This window comes from Oryctolagus cuniculus, chromosome 2, assembly GCF_964237555.1.
Source record: "Oryctolagus cuniculus chromosome 2, mOryCun1.1, whole genome shotgun sequence".
Lineage (NCBI taxonomy): Eukaryota > Metazoa > Chordata > Mammalia > Lagomorpha > Leporidae > Oryctolagus > Oryctolagus cuniculus.
This window is the reverse complement of record NC_091433.1, coordinates 3,248,318-3,267,052: the sequence shown is the minus strand read 5'-3', so window position 1 is coordinate 3,267,052 and position 18,735 is coordinate 3,248,318. Positions and strand designations below refer to the sequence as shown.

At 58.3% G+C, this 18,735-nt stretch overlaps 1 protein-coding gene across 1 annotated transcript in view; it reads left to right on the top strand.

Moving 5' to 3' along the window:
* Positions 1 to 18,524, top strand: part of KIAA0232 (KIAA0232 ortholog) — an 85,524-nt gene extending 67,000 nt beyond the window's left edge. The window contains 4 exon segments of the mRNA XM_070068018.1: positions 49 to 3,334; positions 10,238 to 10,346; positions 14,165 to 14,262; positions 15,741 to 18,524. Of these exon segments, the coding sequence (XP_069924119.1) occupies positions 49 to 3,334; positions 10,238 to 10,346; positions 14,165 to 14,262; positions 15,741 to 15,905 (3,658 nt within the window). The 3' untranslated portion in view covers positions 15,906 to 18,524.
* Positions 18,525 to 18,735: the final 211 nt, after the last annotated feature.

Sequence of the window (18,735 nt, the reverse complement as noted above, 5' to 3'; positions counted from 1 at the left end):
CGTGCAGGACGCTGAGTGACGGTGTCTGGATTCTGTCTTGTTTCTTAGGTACTACGAAGCCTTCCCGCCGCTTTCGGAGAAACCAGTGTGCCTGCAGGAAATCATGACTGTGTGGAACAAGGCCAAGGTCTGTCCTTACTCCAGCTCCTCGTCGTCGTCCACAGCCCCACCAGCCAGCACAGGTCCATCCTCCCCCAAGGACTGCAACAGTGAAAGCGAAGCCATCAAGGAAAGAAGCGGGGCAGCGCCCCCCGCCGTGCACGAGCCAGCGCAGAGCCGGAGCCACCCGGAGAAGGGGAGCAGACTCGGTCACGGCGCCGCCGAGGAGAAGCCCGCCGTGTACAGGAAGCAGGGCCGGCACAGACCCGAAGGGAGGCCTCGACCTCGCTCCTGGTCTTCCGGCTCCAGTGAGGCAGGCTCGAGTTCAAGCGGCAACCAGGGGGAGCTGAGGGCACCCATGAAGTTTGTTAAAGTAAGACACAAGGCCCGAGACGCTCGGAGCAGAAAAGGTCGGGACGCGCACAGCAGGCTGTCGCTGAAGCACGGCGAGAAGGCCGGCAGGAGCGTGCATGCCGGGAGCAGCGGCAGCAGCAGCAGCGGGTCCCTCCGACAGCTCTGCAAGCGCGGCAGGAGGCCCCTGAAGGAGGTGGGGAGGAGAGAGGCTGCGGGCACTGAAGGCCGGGACCTGCACACGGAGAGCAGGAGCGACCGGGAGTACAAGGAGGAGCCGCTGTGGTACACCGAGCCCATCGCCGAGTATTTCGTTCCTCTGAGCAGGAAGAGTAAACTGGAGACCACGTACCGAGCCAGGCAGGAGGTGAGCGAGCTGACGGCGGAGGCGGTGGAAGAGCTGTCTGAGTCCGTGCACGGTCTCTGTATCAGCAACAATAATATTCATAAAACATACCTCGCAGCAGGTACTTTCATTGATGGTCATTTTGTAGAAATGCCTGCGGTTATAAATGAGGACATTGACCTCGCTGGGACCTCATTATGTTCTCTGCCAGAGGACAACCAGTACCTGGGTGATATTCATCTGTCAGAATTAACGCACTTCTATGAAGTGGATATTGATCAATCCATGTTGGATCCTGGTGCCTCAGAAACAATGCAAGGAGAAAGTCGGATTTTGAATATGATTCGACAGAAAAGCAAAGAGAATGCAGATTTTGAGGCAGAATGTTGCATAGTGTTAGATGGTATGGAGTTGCAAGGGGAACGTGCAATATGGACAGACTCGACCAGCTCCGTGGGCGCCGAGGGCCTATTCCTGCAAGACCTCGGCAATCTGGCTCAGTTTTGGGAGTGCTGCTCATCCAGCTCTGGCGATGCCGACGGAGAGAGTTTTGGGGGAGATTCTCCAATTCGACTCTCTCCGCTCTTAGACGGCACAATGCTCAATTCACACTTGCTTGCCGGCAATCAAGAGCTCTTTTCAGATATTAATGAAGGATCTGGTGGCATAAACTCTTGTTTTTCAGTGTTTGAAGTGCAATGCAGTAATTCTGTTTTACCATTTTCTTTTGAAACACTCAACTTGGGAAATGAAAATACAGATTCTAGTGCTAATATGCTTGGAAAGACGCAGTCTAGACTGCTAATATGGACCAAAAATAGTGCCTTTGAAGAAAACGAACACTGTTCTAATCTCTCAACAAGAACTTGTAGTCCATGGTCCCATTCGGAAGAAACACGTTCAGACAATGAGACGTTAAACATTCAGTTTGAAGAATCTACACAGTTTAATGCAGAAGATATTAATTATGTAGTTCCTAGAGTCTCAGCAAATTATGTAGATGAAGAGCTTCTAGATTTTTTGCAAGATGACACTTGCCAGCAAAACAGAACTTTAGGAGAAATTCCTACATTAGTTTTCAAAACAAAATCTAAACTAGAATCTGTCTGTGGTATTCAGCTAGAACAAAAAACAGAAAACAAAAACTTTGAAACCACGCACGTGTGTGGTGAAAGCAGCCCACACGGAGATGGCTACAGCTCAGGGGTTATTAAAGACATTTGGACAAAGATGGCAGATAGAAACTCTGTGGCTGCAGTGGAAGCAGAAAGAGTTGACGAGGAGCTGTTTGCAACCGATGTCAGTGACTACTGCTGCTGTCTGGGCGCTGAAGCCGAGCTGGAGACGCTGGAGGGGCCCCACAGGGCTGTGCAGAGGTCGGAGTACCACCTGTGGGAGGGGCAGAAAGGGAGCCCCGAGAAGAGAGCGTTCGTTCCCAGGGAGCTGTCCAAGGTGGGCGGGGGGGACTACACAACGCCCTCCAAACCCTGGGGCGTTGCTCACGACAAAGAGAGTGCGTTCATTCTAGGAGGAGTTTACGGAGAGCTCAAAACCTTCAGCAGCGATGGGGAGTGGGCCGTGGTCCCGCCCAGTCACACCAAGGGAAGCCTGTTACAGTGTGCGGCTTCTGATGTCGTGACGATCGCTGGCACGGATGTCTTTATGACCCCCGGAAGCAGCTTTGCTCCTGGCCACAGGCAGCTGTGGAAACCCGCGGTGTCGTTTGAGCAGAGCGAGCCGCCCGAGAGTGGAGAAGGTGGGCTGCACAAGGGGTTTTCTCTCATCTTCCGGGAAGACCTCCTGGGAGCCTGCAGTGACTTTCAAGGTGAGGACCCCGGACTCGAGTACTCGTTTTCTTCCTTCGACTTAAGCAATCCATTTTCACAAGTTCTTCACGTAGAATGTTCATTGGAACCTGAAGGGATTGCATCTTTCAGTCCCAGTTTTAAACCGAAATCGATTCTCTGCTCCGATTCAGACAGCGAAGTCTTTCACCCCCGGATCTGTGGTGTGGACAGAACGCAGTACCGGGCCGTCCGCATCTCCCCTAGGACTCACTTCCGCCCCATCTCTGCGTCCGAGCTGTCCCCCGCAGGGGGAAGCGAGTCAGAGCTGGAATCTGAGAGAGAGGAAGCCAGTGCGCCCGTTCCTTCTCAGGCCGATGTGTTTGAAGACCCGCAGGCAGACCTCAAGCCTCTGGAGGAAGACGCGGAGAAAGAAGGCCACTACTACGGCAAGTCGGAGCTTGAGTCTGGAAGGTTCCTGCCCAGGTTGAAGAAGTCGGGGATGGAGAAGAGCGCTCAGACGTCGCTGGATTCCCAGGAGGAGCCGGCTGGCGCTCTGCCTGCGGGGAAGCGGAGTCCGTGTTTGGAGTGCAGCATGAGCGAGTCTCTGGAAGCAGATTTGGGGAGCTCGGAAGCAAATTGTAAGATCATGGCACAGTGCGCGGAAGAAGTTAGCGACTTCTGCGGCTGCAGCGCGGGCTGTCAGTTCCCTGCGTACGGAGAGAACGCAGCCCCTTCAGCGCGGCCGGAGGAGGTACGTGTGCTGCTGCGTCCGTGCCTGGGGCGAGGCTGTGCGCAGGCGGGTGTCTGGAGCTCAGACTCGCAGTTCCAGGACTCAGTTCATGTTGTATGAATTGAGCCTGCAGGAGACTTTCTGTAGAGAAAGGCATTTTGAAATCACAGGACTGAAGTTCTTACATGTTGTCTTAACGTGCACGGTCTGTGCTTAAAGTAAAAAGCCTGACGTTACGTATAAGCATCCTGACTTTCACAGTGACAGGTCAGGGAGTGGCTGCCAGCGCAGAGCCTGTCTCACTGCCTCCCAGACACTGGTCGCTTCACGAGAAAGTGTGTTTTACCTAGAGATTCTCAGTACATAATGACACGTGTAAGTCGACCCCCAGATACAAGGAAACAGCTTCTACAAAATCTGTGCTGATACACACGCTCATACAAAGGACACGTTGCAATCGTGTGTTAGGTCGGGGGAGGAGATGGGTATTCATAATTTTGTTAGTGGAATCATTGTGCTCCTTGACCTTTCTAAAGAAGTGGTTTGAGGTTAGATTGGTTGTACGAGAAATAACGTGGCCACAGTCTGTTTAACATAGAAAGCTTACTGGTCTACCCAGTGCTCACTGCTAATGACGGTAGCAGTGCCTGGTTCACCAGCGGATTGGTGGCAGGTAGAAGGCAGGCCACCTGTGGCGAAGCCGGAGTGGCGCGCTTCCTCCGTCTGTCCCGCACGCCTGAACCCCACCCCTGCCACCATGCCTTCTCTGGCTCCTCTGGCCCGCCCCAGCCTGTGTCACAGCCCCTTCCCCTCCTTAGTCCTCTGTGCTTTATGCCTCTCGGGCTGCAGTTTCCATGTCTCGTGAGTTGCCTGTGTGCGTGCTCTCTGCCTCACACTAGGTGACGTGAGCTCCTAACGCGGGGGGCCCTGCCTTGCTCGTTTGTTAGTCCGAGGACCTCGTAGGAAGCCCCCCGTGTCACTGGAGAACCGCTGCCCTTGCTGGCTGGCTTAGGATTCCATGGAGGAGGCCGTTCATCCCCCGGAGTGCTGACATGGGGGGGAGCAGAAACGGTGCTGGTGTCGGCCTTCACTCTGCCTGTCGCCTGCCCGTCTTCCCCCCTTACACCGTACGTACTTGGTGTGCAGGACGTGAGGGCGTCAGGACGCGCTGGCTCTGGATTAGAAAGAAGCAGGATGCTGCGTCATGCCGCTGCCGTGTTCCTTCGCGTGCTAGCGTGTGATGGGTCGTGTGTGAACCGAACTCTGGGTTTTCTCGAAAGGTCTTCACTGCCCAGAACTTAAAAGAGGACGCTGTGGGTTTGTCTGGGAGTCGAGGCGCTGCTGGTTCTGTTGGCCTTGACCTCTCCGGTTAGAGCCAGGTTGGCGCTCACATCATAGATGTCGTCGGGTACAGAGCCTGAGAGTGGCAGGCCTGGGGGGAGAACTGGTGTCTCTGTCCTGTCTGTGATGTCAGCCGGCAAGTCTGGGGAACTCCTGACGGGATGTTCTCCCTTACCCCCAGGTGAAGTCAGACTGTGCAAGGGGATCTGGGAGCCCCACGTAGAGGCCGCAGTAGCCCGGGGTTCCCAGCAGGAAGTCAGCTAGGACGGCCCGGGGCGTGGTGTCCAGGGGCGTGGGCGGGATGCGCTCGTGTCAGAAGTGCGGTTCAGCTCAGACGTTCTTGAATGCCGGCCACGTGCCTGCTGCCAAGGTCGATGCCCTGGACAAGTAAGACTTTGTCCTTGCCCTGAAGACTGCGGCTGGTGAGGAGGGCCAGTTTGCAGTTTGTAAAGAGATCACCGACTCTCATGGAGCAGGTGACGGATTCATCCGGCTCCCACTCAGGGGACAAGAGGGTGTATTCATAGTGAGCAGTCCCCTTCCCAGCAGCACCTGGGTCTCCTCCAAGGATGTCGTGACATTGCGGTGTATATAAGCAGAAAACGTGTGTGCATAGAGGGCTTCCCATTGAAATGGCACTTTCTGGTAATCACCCCGCCTTTTAAATTTTCTGTGTACTGTTCATCATATGGATGTACTGTCATTTATCCAGACAGTTCTTATCTGTCAGGGCCTTTGGGCCAGCGTAGTTTGAGTCACATGGTAGGGGGAGTGGTGGAGTGCGCACTGGGTGCCTGCGGAGCCCTCCGGCAGACAGCACCAGCCGTGAGCTGAGGAAGACGTTCTGTGCATGCCTGAGCGTCCGGGCTGGTGGGGAGAGGCGGTCTGGGCAGCAGGAGCGCGTGAGCAGGGTACGAGGCTGCGTGCGCAGTGCGGAAGGCGGGGAGCAGTCAGGTGACTCAGAGCCTGCCTGCGCAGGTGCAGGTCTGTGGCCACAGCGTTCTTATGTGGTTGTCAGCGCAGTGCCCGGCACTCCGCAGCACAGAAGGTGCGGACGGCTCTCCCTGTCCAGAGAGGACGTGGACCTTGCGCAGATTGCTTTTCCCTACTTCTGTTTAGGGGTGGCCCACCTGCCCCGAGTTGCAGGGAGGGGCAGAGCCCAAGCTGCCCTCCCCACTGCATTCCTGTGGCACGGGTGAGCTTTCCCACTGGTGCTCTGTCTCCATCGACGTCTCATCCCTCTTCTTTTCCCGAGAAAAAAGCCTGTGACCTTTCTTTCCTTTCTGTGACTCAGATGCTGAGTGCTGGCTGTGGCCGGGGCACTGTTCCCAGAGTAACACAGAACCCAGCAGCCCCCCGCCCCCCCGACGGCTGGGGGTGGGGCAGAGCTGCACGGCTGCTTTTCTCAGCCCACCCGTCTTCCGCCCAGCCCTGTTTCTGGCCTGGTCTTTGAGACCGTCTGGTGTTCGCCCACCCTCTCAGGAGGCTGCTCCAGGCGCTGAGGTCTCCTAAGTAGAGATCCCTGCGTGACCACCAGCCTGGGGGCTGTCGGGATGCAGATGCTGCCGTTGGGGAGGGGAGGGGAGGGCCGGGAGAGTGTCTGCGCGCAGTGAGCCCCCGGAGAAGCCAGAGCACCGAGGCGGCAGAGGCGACCCGTCCTTGGCCACACGTTCTTTACTTCCTCTGGTTTCCGCGTTCTTTCAGTCCTGGCTCAGCCGGAAGTTGAAGTCCACGTTCTGCAGAGACCAGGTGGGCGCAGCGCGGCCATCTTTTCTGTGCACCCTCTGAGTTGTAATCGGTGCAGTGGGAGTCACGAGTATAAAACAGGACAGATGAGTGCCTGCTGACAGAATCGACGCCCAGATGGGGAGACAGAAACCCACCAGGCTCCAGGGTTAGGACATAGGCCAGGGAGCAGGCGAGCGGAGCTTCAGGCCCGGGGGAGGCTCTCAGGTCAGCGGACACCGAGGGCTGCTTTCTGCCAGGCCTCGTGCCTGGGAGTGCCACAGGTAGGTGCTGTCCCAGCAGGCGGCTGCCCTCCTCTGGGCCTGGGCCCCTCGGCCCGCCCCCTGCCCTCCTCTGGGCCTGGGCCCCTCGGCCCGCCCCCGGTCCAGTCCCTTCCTCACCCCTTGCCCCACAGCCAAGAGAAGATTAAGACAAGCCGTGTAATTAAACTCACGAATAAAACGGATCGTCCACAACCTGCCCAGGCAAACGGTAGGATTGTGTCGGGGCCCGGCCCGGCCCGTCTCTGCCTGGGAGTGCAGGTGGGTGGTAGAGAGAGCTGTGGCCAGGGCCGCCTTCCTTGCTCTCTGATCGTGCTGGGTAACTCACAGAACAGGTAAGGCCTTTCCAGAAAGGTGTCGGGGTGCTGGGAGCTGCGCACCAGGTGCCGCCGCCGCCGCCGGGGTAACTGCAGACCTGCGTTCAGCCTAGCCTCGTCGCTTCCGCTGGCTTTGGCATGTTTTTCTGACAGCAGCACCAGTTTTTAGCGTTGAGATAGGTCACAGGAGAAAATAGAGCTGACCAACCAGTCTGGGTGGCGAGTGCAGTCCTTCCATTTAGGGCTGTTTCTGAAAAGGTACCTTGTGGAAGCCAAAGTGGTTTAGTTACTGGTGGAGAGCGCAGGTGACCGAATCGCGTGGTTCCAGACCGTGAAGCAGTTCACGGGGAGACACACAACGAAGTCCAGCGACAGCTGATGGTCTCTGGTTTCTAAGGCGGTTCAGCTCTTAAACCTGAGCATCCAACGGAGCATCTCTTGAGTCAGTGTAGGTCACGGCGTGGGGTCCAGGAGGGGCATAGATGCAGGCAGGCCTGGCCCGGGCCCAGGGAGGAAGCTGGATGGCAAGGGCTACGCTGACCACCCCAGGGTCTTGTGGAAGCCAGAGCTGGACACAAACCTGTGACTATTCACGAAGACTGTCCTTGGCCACAGCTGCTCCCTGTCGCCGTCTTCCCAGTCTGGCTGCCACCAGCCAGGACTTGGAGTTCCCCTGTGAGGGTGCCTGGCTTTGGCCTCTGTTCCCTGTTGTGGGCCTGTGCGCCTTCTGCCAAGGCCCTGGACACCCTCCTCCTCCCAGGAGTCACTCCCTCGTCTCATTGGGGTGACTCTTTCCTGTTTTGAGTTTGTAATTTAGTTTTTGTCTTAGCATCATTCTGGTCCTCACCAGATAACTTTGTTGTGAGGACATTTGAGTGATCCTGCCTGTAAGGATTCGCTTTAAAGACTGATGTTTAGCCGGTGGTCCTGCCACGGAGTACCGGGTTCAGTTCCCAGCCGCTGCTCCTCGTTCTAATGCAGACCCTGTGAGGAGATGCTAATGGCTAGTGGCTCAAGGCAGTACCGCCCACGTAGGAGGCCTGGGTTGAGTTCCAGCTCTGGACTTTGCGCTAGTCCAGCCCTGGCCATTGTGGGTATTTGGAGAATGAACCAGCAGAAGGGGGCACACACTTGCTTGCTGTCTCATTTTCCTCTCATAATTTTTTTAAAAGATCTTATTTATTTATTTGCGAGGTAGAGTTACAGACAGTGAGAGGGAGAGACAGAAAGTCTTCCTTCCACTGGTTCACTCCCCAGATGGCTGCAACGACCGGAGCTGTGCCGCTCTGAAGCCAGGAGCTTCTTCCCCGTCTCCCTTGTGGGTGCAGGGCCCAAGCACTTGGGCCATCTTCCACTGCTTGCCCAGGCCAGAGCAGAGAGCTGGATTGGAAGAGGGGCAGCCAGGACTAGGACCGGCGCCCATATGGGATGCCAGTGCCACAGGCAGAGGATTAACCTACTGCACCACGGAGCTGGCCCCGTCAAATAATTTTTTATTTGAAGATTTATTTATTCACTTGAAAAATCGCAGTTACACAGAGAAGGAGAGTCAGGGAGAGGGAGGGGTCCTCTATCTACCAGTTCACTCCCCAATTGGCCGCAACGGCTGGAGCTGCACCGGTGCAAAGCCAGGAGCTTCTTCCTGGTCTCCCACGCGGGTGCAGGGCCCAAGGACTTGGGCCATCCTCCACTGCCCTCCCAGGCCACAGCAGAGAGCTGGATTGGAAGTGGAGCAGCTGGGACTCAAACCGGTGCCCAGATGGGATGCCAGCACTGCAAGCAGCGGCCTTACCTGCTACGGCACAGCGCCAGCCCCTAATTTTTTATTTTTCAGCATGTTTTAACATTTAATTGAAAGTTTATATAAGGTGATTCTCTCTTATTTAAAAAAAAAAGTTATTTATTTGAAAGGCAGAATTACAGAGAGGAAGAGGCAGAGAGAGATGTCTTCCGTCTGCTGGTTCTTTCCCCAAAGGCCAGGGCTGGGCCAAGCCAAAGCTGAGCTTCATGTGGGTCTTCCATGTGGGTGCAGGGACCCAAGCACTTGGGTCATTGTCCATTGCTTTCCCAGGCCTTTAGCAGAGAGCTGGATTGGAAGTGGAGCAGCTGGGATTCGAACTGGCGCCCATATGGGATGCCGGCACTGCAGGTGACAGCATAACCTGCTGGGCCATAGTGCCAGCCCGTCAAGTAAATAATTTTTAATTGTTTCTAAATGTGTTTCTGTTCCATTTCTTTTTTTTTTTTTTATATTTATTTATTTATTTGGAAGTTAGAGTTACAGAGAGGCAGAGGCAGAGGCAGAGAGAGAGGTCTCCCATCTGCTGGTTCACTCCCCAGATGACTGCAAAGGCCAGAGCTGCACTGATTTGAAGCCAGGAGCTTCTTCCGGTTCAGGGCCCAAGGACCCAGGCCATCTTCACTGCTTTCCCAGACCATAGCAGAGAGCTGGATGGGAAGTGGAGCAGCCGGGACTCGAGCCGGCACCCATGTGGGATGCTGGCACTGCAGGCGGCGGCTTTCCCCGCTACACCACAGCACCTGTTCCATTTCTTGACCCCCTTCTGCTGACCGTGAGGGAGAAGAGGCTCCCTGTTCTCCCTGGAGCACCACATGCTGGTAGTGGGTCAAGGCTGTTCCCTCTCTGCGCTTCTGAAATCTAGATTTTGCCATACTTAGGAATATTTCCTATTATGTTGTGTTTTTGCATTGTAGGGCTTTTGTTAAGGTTTTTGTTCGACTTCCAGTATAAGTGCCTTTTGAAAAGAATGTCCAGGGGCCGGCGCCTGCAGAGCCAGCATCCCGTATGGACACCAGTTCGAGTCCTGGCTGCTGCACTTCCCATCCAGCTCTCTGCTGTGGCCTGGGAAAGCAGTGGAAGATGGCCCAAGTCCTCGGGCCTCTGCACCCACGTGGGAGACCTGGGAGAAGTTCCTAGCTCCTGGCTTTGGATCGGCCCAGCTCCGATCACTGAGGCCAACTGGGGAGTGAACCAGCAGATGGACGACCTCTCTCTCTGTCTCTGTCTGTCTGCCTTTCCTTCTCTCTGTGTGTAACCCTGACTTTCAAATAAATAAATACATCTTAAAAAAAAAAAAGCGCGTCCGTAAATTGCGGTGAATGCATTGGCTGTTTCATCCCTCTTACCCAGAACAATGAAAACCGCCCGTCATGTTCCCGAGTTGGTGGGGCTTGAAAGCCGTCGTCTCTGGAGTTCGTGACTTTGTGACTTTGTGTTTGTGTTTGGCTTCATCCAGCAGTTCCCTCTGTTGAGCGCTGACGTGCAAGGACTGAGCGGAAGTCGAGAGCAGCAGACCTGGTGGGAGAAAGCCTTGTACCCCCCTCTTTTTCCTGCGTCAGAGTGCGAAGGTAAGGCGACCGTTCACGCGCTCCGAGTTCTAAGTCATTCATAGCAGTGTTATTTTGCTGTGACTATCAGCAAGAAACATGTACAAGGCGTTTCTATGTGACTGGCACTTTGTCACCTCCTGGAGCCACCAGTGGATGAGAACTGGTCCCTGTTCCTCAACACAGCCACAGCCCGCGGAGGCGAGGCATGGGCGTGGTGAGAACAGTGCCCCTGTCTGGTGGAGGCGGGCGGTGCCGAGGCAGCTGGGGAGGAGCCTGGCGGGCGTTGGGAGCTTGGCTGACGCAGGCAGGGCAGGCTGTTGGAAGTATTTCAGAGTGTGGGTGTTCAGGTCAGGTGCGCGTGGCACCTTGCTGCTGCAGTGCAGGTGGGAGGCGTGGACTGAGGGCAGCCGACGGGCTGCGTAGGCTCTCGCAGTGGTTTGGCTGGGACAGGACAAGGCCTGGGCCAAGGCAGTAGCCGTGTGGGTGGATAAAGGGGCGACGTGAAGGAGGTTTGTAGAGATGTTTGCTGAGTGACTTTCCACAAGGGGCTGGAGGTGTCTGCGCCTCGTGGACGTGGCCAGGGAGGAGGGGCCGGAGACATCTGCGCCTCGTGGACGTGGCCAGGGAGGAGGGGCGGAGAGGTCTGCGCCTCGTGGACGCGGCTAGCGTGGGAGATTGGGTGTGGAGGAGGCAGCCTGTGTGGCGCAGCTCCAGGCGCCGACCTCGGCTTCTGTCCGCTGCCACCTTCAGTCTCCTGCGCACCCTTGACGGGTGTGCCGGTCACACGCCCTTCGTGTCTCCCCAGCTGGTTGGTGGTGAATGTGCAGCCAGTGACTCACTAGCTCCAGTGCCCGGCACACACTGGCTGCCGCCTGGGCCTGGGCCTGGGCCTGGGCCGAGTGGACCAGGGCGGCGGGGCGTGGGTGTGGGCAGGTTGACTGACTAGATTTGTTTGGGTGCGTTTGTGTTTCTTGTGCTGTAACCACAGGCAGCTTTTCGCTGTCGCGGCTTTGCTCGGGTACCGTTTATTGAAAGCCTGCTACAGCAGCTGTGGGGGGCCGCGTGCTGCTTGCCAGGTGCTCTGTCTTGTGCACAGGCCCCACCGAAGGCCGGGGGTGCCCCGGCTCAGCAGATCTTCCGGTGAGGAAGCTGAGTCTCGGCTGAGTGATTTGCCCAGAATCCTGCAGCTGGCCGGCGAGCTTAGGCTCAGATTGAGCTTGTGTGTCGGGTGCCCTGGACAGCGGCTGTGTGCGCCTGTGCTAGCGGAGTCCGCCGGAGTCAGACGCGGGCGCCCTGAGCACAGGCGGGAAGTGTCCGGAGCTGTGCGCTGCAGTCCGGTTGCCCGTCGCTCCTGGGGAACCAGCCCCAGCTCTTAGCTTGGCTTCTCGGTTGGCTCAGCAGTTCCTGGTGGGCACCAGCACATGAGTGCAGCACATTGTGTGGTGCGGTGTGTGTTGGTGAGAGGCAGTCTCAGTGGATAAGTGGCAGCGGTCGGAACTCTGAATGAGTCACATGTGTGACAGGGCCGCCGTCTCAGGGGAACGTGGCTGAGAGAACAGAAGTGGCTGAGCAGGGGGCGTGGCAGGTGACCAAGGACAGGGACGTGGCACCCCAGCCAGGCTGACCTTGTCCCCATCTGCAGTGAGCAGGGCCTGGGCCCTCCCTGGTTGGCACAGGGGCCCGCACTTTGGCGCTCTGCCCGCTGCCTTGCTGTGCGCTCACACGGCCTCCACTCAGCAAGCAGGTGCCTGCCTTGTTCTGGGCGTGGCTTGAGGCTCTGGGGATGTCCCTGTCTTCCAGTCGGGTGCTGTCTGTGGGAGTAGGTGCACCTGCCAGGTGAGGTACAGGAACGTGGAGATGGCCCAGGGGTGTGCTGGGGGTGAGGCCAGCAGGGGCCTCGCACGCCACGTGACCGCCATCTCCAGAGCTCTCTCCCTGCCTGTTCAGTCCTTGGAAGCGTGGCAGTGTCAGAACACACAGTACCCCTGCCGGTAGGAAGAGCCCTGCGGGGAAACAGCAAAGGTGGAAGCTGAGGACTCGGGCTTGGGACAGAGCCGACTTGGGATGCAGTGCGTCTGTGCCCACCTCCTGGACCCTTGCAGTGAACTAGCCTGTCTGTGCCTCTGTTACCTGTATTGGTCAGAGGAGGCTGAAGGTAAGGCTGCTGTGGGCCGGGGGCTCTGAGGCCTAAACACGTGCCTGGAACAGCCTGGCTCCCCGGCTCTCCCATCACGAGGACGTGGGCCGCAGTTCAGCGTCTCCCTTTCCAAAGGCCCTGTGGCAGGGGCAGACCTCCGGTACATGTAGGCTTCCTGGAGCAAGCAAGAAAGGGAGCGGCAGCTGGAGCTGGTGTGTGTCGCCCTCTGGGAGCAGGCCGTGGTCAGGGAGCAGTCTGCTCCCCGCTGCCTGCCTCGGTGCAGTGCTGACCACGTAGGTGGGCCTGGGGCAAGCCGGCCTTCCTTAGAGACAGGCTCTGCGCTCCAGCAGTGGTGCCCTGCACTGCAGCTGGAGCCCTGGTGCCGACGCTGGCGCCGAGGTGATGGGCACGCAGGCCTCGGAGCCCTGTGTCCATCCTGGCATCAGCACAGGAAGGAAGCAGAAAGCATGTGGGGTCCTGGCCGTCCTGAACCCGCGTCCTGGGTGGGCCACGTACAGGCCAGGAGTTGTGCACAGCAGTATTTCTGTGTTTCTTTAAAGCACACGGAGACCCGCAAGACAAGGTGGTGATGCTCCCGCTTTAGACACGAGGGAGCTGAGACGCAGAGGTTACATGATTTGCTCAGTTACACCACAAGCAGGTCGCGTACCGTGGGGTTGCCGGAAGCCCGTCTGGTCTCAAGCTGCTGCTTGTGACCAAAGCTGTGACTCCAGGGGCCCGGGGCCATCAGGCAGGCTGTGGAGCGTCCCTGTGTGGCCGGGCAGCCTGATGAGAGGCCTGGCCTGGGCGTGGTCTGCTTGCAAAGGCAAAGGGCTGCAGCTGTCACCAGAGCTGGCCTTGGCTCCTTGATGGGCCCGTGTGGTGGGCACCTGTGGGGCACACTCTAGCAGGGATGGGGGGCTGTCCTGGGGGCAGGGGAATCGATGCCTCTTGGAGCCGGGCCCACACCTGCCCTGCCCCAACCATCGTCTTTGTGGGGTCAAGGTCAAGGGAAGTAAAAGGCTGGTCTGGATTGAATCCAGAGGCTCAGCACTGGTGTGTGCCGGCATCCCCTGCAGCCTCAAGGTGCCCAGAAAGTGCTGATGCTAAGGCCCCACCCAGACCAGTGCAGCCCGAATCCCGGCGATGCTGTGCTCTGGGCTTCTTGAGGCTGCTCTGTGGCTGAGCCTGGGCGCGTCCGATCCCAGCGTCTGTTCCTTCCCATTCATGAAGCCGTCTGCCCATCAGACCGCCAGCCTCACTCCTCTCCTGCTCCGCAGACACAGGAGACGCGCAGCCGAGTGTGGTCTGAGGACGCTCCCCGTGGTGTTTGCTGCGTTGCACTCCCCTGTGTGGAATCCATGAGCACGCCTCTGTGCACGTCTGTCTCCCTCCATGCCACGTTCGTCCTCGAGAGCACGGACCCGGTCAGGCTGTTAGCCCGTGCCCCCGGGCCTGGCACGTGACAGGCGTGAGTGTAGGATTGCTGGATCAATGTCTTGTGTTGGAGTAACAGGAACGTGAGGCCGTGCTGGCCTTGTTACCTGCAGGCTCTGCTCCGCTCTCCCAGAGTCTTCTGGGGTCGGGCGTCCTCACTGGGCTGACTTCTCAGCAGAGCGAAGCAGGGGTCTGTTTCATGACTGTGTCTTAATGGAATTTCCCTCTCCCTCTTTTCCCTTCTCCATTCAAAATGATTAAGAATGTTATACAAATGCCAAGGGAGAGAATGGTATAGAAGAATATCCAGATGTTAAAGAAATACCCAGTAATGAAGAGCGTCTGTTAGATTTTAATAGGGTAAGTGGACTGTCCTCCTCGTTGTTCACTTAAAAATGGCCACCGTCCCTCCTTGTCACTCCAGTAAAAACCTGGGAGTCACGTGAGCCCCCGCCCCGTGCCGCCCTGAGTCCCCAGGACCTGTGGATGTAGCCTTCTGCCCTCGGGCCTCCACACCTGACCACGTGCGCCTGCCTCCTGTCCCCTCCTGCGCTGCAGGTGGCCTTGTGCAGCAGGGAGCCGGCCCTGTCACTCCCCTGAGCTCTGTGCCTGGCCACAGCCTCCGTACAGCCTGTCCCGTGGCAGCCGTGCGCTGGACGCTGGATGTCCTCGCGTCTCCAGCCCGACAGGCTGAGAACGCCTGGAAGCTGACAGGTGCAGAGCCTGCGCTGGCCCCTCAGGGAGGGGCTCCTGTCCTTCCCACTGTTGCTTCTCAGCGTGGGTTCAGGCGCCATAAGAATTTTCTCCCAGAGCTCCCCGTCGTGTTGGTGCGACGTCTTACTGCCCGTGGGCCTGTCAGACTGGACATGTCAGAGCTGATGGGGGCGCCTGCCCTGCAGTCTTGGCCTCTGCCTGAGTCCCTCCTGCTCGTCCCTGCCGGCATCAGGCTCCCTCTGCCCGCCACCCCGACCCCTGCACCTCCGGGCCACCTCCATCCCCCCACAGCAGCCCCACGGTGCACTGTCCCTGTGCTTCTGCTGGGGGTGCCCTGCAGAGCTCCCCTCCAGGCGACAGCCCCGGGAGAGCAAGGTGCTGCTGTGCCCATTTTGAAGAGCAGAGAACAGAGGCTCGTGAAGATGCAGGACCGCGTGTCTGAGGCGGGGCGGAGCTGGGCTGTGCACTCAGGAACGCGCACTCCCGGCCTCTGCCCGGGGGACAGCCCCGACTCCCGCCCTCTGCCCTGCCTGTGTGTCTGTCTGTCTGCTCTCACTTTGTGTGGCTTCTCTGAGCTCCTGCCTCAGGGTCTCAACCATGCACAGTGCTGTCGTTTGGAGATGGGGTGGGGCTCTTACTAGATACTGCGACCTGCATCCAGTGTCCTGGGGGCCGGAAGCTGACCTTCTGGTGCAAGGGGGACAGTCCCACGTGACAGCGTCATCCCTAGAAACCACTCGGCAGTGGTAGGACCCCAGCACGCACGGAGGAGAGGCCTCGGGCACATCTGCCCGGCACCCAGTGCGCCCTCCTGTCCCCAGGGCGCCCCCACAGCCCTGTTTGTGGGTGTCCCTGCGCCAGAAGTCTGTCGATGTGCCCCTCGGCTGGCCTGTGAGCCCGGGAGGCAGCGGCCGAGCCTGCTGGGGCGAGCTGCCTGCGCTGCAGCAGGCCCTCCAAGGCTTGCTGGACGGAAGACTCCTCGTGGTCCTCTTTGGGAGAGGCAGGGAGGAGCCGGTTTGCTCTGCAAGGAAACAGATCTGTGTTCTCCTCTCCACTCAGGGTCTTGCTCCTTTGGGAAGAGAGAGTCTGTGTTTTGATCTGTGGGAATTCTTTGTTTGCCGTAGGTGTCTTCTGTCTGTGAAGCGCGGTGCACAGCAGAGCGCGACCCTGGAGCGCCCTCGCTCAGCCCCCGCGGGAAGGCCTGCTCCAGCGGCAGCTCCGGCACGGACGGCGGCGGCGGGTGGGCAGACCCCGGCGCGGAGGAGCTGTTCTCTCGAACTCATCTCTGACCTGCGCAGTAGCACCCGTCACGCACAGTGACCGTGGGGGATCACCCTTCTGTGAGGCCTGTTCATCTGAGACAACTTAGGTTTCTTCTCAATTAACTGATCCGATCAGTAGTTACCTTTCTCTTCTTGCTTATCTTAGAGTTGAGGACAGCTGTCCTGTTGAAGATTTTTTTCCCCAAGCTGTTCAATCCTTGGCTATTTGAAATAGACTAGATTGTGTTGTCCAATCAGGAATGGGTGTGCATGTGCTTGTCCTAGAAGTACCACTGCTTCTGCCTCCTCACTGCAGCCATCCCTGTCACCTTCCTAGCATTGCAGTGTCAGCAGCGCTTCTGCTCAGGGCCTGTGGCTTTGGGACATCCCAGCTGTTCCGAGAACTGGGGTCTGCAGCTGGTGCCGTGCCTCCCGACGGCAGCGGGGAAGCAGGGGTGCCTGGCCCTGGGCTTCATCGGCGAAGATCTCGTGTGCATCTGGTGTAGGAGCTGCAGGGGCGTGCTCTAGAGACAGGGAGCACCGCGTGTTCTGTCCTAGTCTGTTCCCCCTCAGGCATCATGGGAGATACTATGGTTGTGACTTTCCTTGCTAACTGAGAAGCCAAGGGTTCGGGGTGTAGGGTAGTAGAGGAGTCACGAGTGAGATGCACCCCCCTCCCCCCACCCCCACCCCCCCGCAGGCCCACTCACACCGCTCACAGAGCCTGGCTCTTGGAGGTGAATCCCACCATCCCCCACCCCACCCCACCCCGCAGGCCCACTCACACTGCTCACTGGGCCGGGCTCTTGGAGGTAAATCCCACCATCCCCCACCCCACCCCACCCCACCCCACCCCGCAGGCCCACTCACACCGCTCACTGGGCCGGGCTCTTGGAGGTGAATCCTACCATCCCCCACCCCACCCCACCCCACAGGCCCACTCACACCGCTCACTGGGCCGGGCTCTTGGAGGTGAATCCCACCATCCCCCACCCCACCCCACCCCGCAGGCCCACTCACACCGCTCACTGGGCCGGGCTCTTGGAGGTGAATCCCACCATCCCCCACCCCCACCCCACCCCGCAGGCCCACTCACACCGCTCACTGGGCCGGGCTCTTGGAGGTGAATCCCACCATCCCCCACCCCCACCCCACCCCACCCCACCCCGCAGGCCCACTCACACCGCTCACTGGGCCGGGCTCTTGGAGGTGAGTTCCACCGTCCCTGACCGGGCTCTTGGAGGTGAATCCCACCGTCCCTGACAAGGCCCCTCCGCTGTGAATCTTTCTTTCCTCCTCATTCACATTGGATGGAAGCCCCCCGACGCCTGACACGTGAGGGTCTGACAGGCAGTGAGGCCCCTCTGCCACCCTGGAGGCGTCTGGCTGCTGCAGCTCGCTGCGCTGTGGCTGTGACGCAGCTCAGCCTCTAGCGCACCTTGTGTTTGAGAGAATGTTCTGGGCAGGCTCCGTGTGGTGGGCGGGCGGCAAACACCTTGCCCACACACTGTGTGATTGCCGTGCTGGCTGTCACCCATGTGACTTGTTTCCAGTCTGCCTCGGTGGCCCCGGGGGTCACGCCAGCTGGCACGGTCATGTCCGCGCTCAGTGGCCACCCTGAGCCTTCACGACACTGTGCCACAGGCTGAAGCTGGGAGGGTGGTGTTTGCGAAACCTAAACATTTGGAATTGTTTCTGCTTTTTTAACGAGCTTGTTTCTAAAACACCGAGTGTCTGCCGTCAGCTGAGCCTGTCTGGCCTCGGGAGCGGTGGGGGGCCCTCAGCGCAGTCTGGCAGGCAGTCAGCACGCAGGCAACCTAGCTGGGGGCTGAACTGGCTGTGGAATGCGACCTGCTTTGAGCATTTGGGTTGTTGCCTTTTCCTTAGTACCTGAAAGCCCCAGCAGAGCTGTGGAGACCGTGAGGGCCTGTGCGTCCTCGCCGGGAGACGCCTGGCCCCTGCCGGGTTGCTCTCGCCGCGTTAGGGTTTATTTTTATACAGCACATCTTTTGACACTTTAAAGTGGGTTTGTGTGCGCGCGCGTGTGTGCGTGTGTGTGTGTGTGCATGTGTAAGGTTTTATGTTGCTGTTATTTATTTACGGACTTCAGATAAGTGTTTATTCTTTCTTCTGGAGCTTCCTAAAAATGGATTTGCATCTGCACTGAGATTCACCTGAACAGCAAAGGCAGAGAGCTTGGAGGCTGTAGGTCCCCGCGGCCTGACGGTAACGACCTTCCCGGGCCCGTGAGCCGGGACAGCTGCTGCTGGCCAGGAGGAGCACATGCCCGCCACGCCGCACGCCGCTCCTCCCCGGGAGGGGGCAGAGGGGCCCACGAATCGTGTGTCTGTTGGTTTTCCTAGGTTAGTGGCTGGAGCTCAGGCTCTTGGCACCAGAGTTGAGAGTGTGGTTTTTAGTTTTGTGAATGAATGATCACAAAGAAAAAGCATTAAAAAAAAAAGTTGGCAAACGCTGAGACGCACTGTGGTATGAAGCGCGGTGCATATCCGTGGCACTGAAGTTCAGTCTCCACTCCTGGGCTGAGTTCTCGTGGTCGTATCGTTGATTTCACCTACACCACAGTAACGGATTTTTTTTGTTGTTGTTTTCTTGTGGAGTTAACACCAAATAAAAATTGGAAAACAACAGTTTGATGTTTTTACTGATCCTGCTCCCTCTCGCAGGCACCGGAAGGTGGGAAGGAGCCAGGTCCCATCCTTGCGGCGACCCTGGGCGGGGCTGTGGGAGGGGCTCACCTGTCCCCAGCCCTGCCCCCCCCAGCCACATGCACCGCACTGGTGCCCTTCGGGGGGAGTCGGGGCTCACGGGCTCTTTGTTTTCTTCTGAACACAGTGCG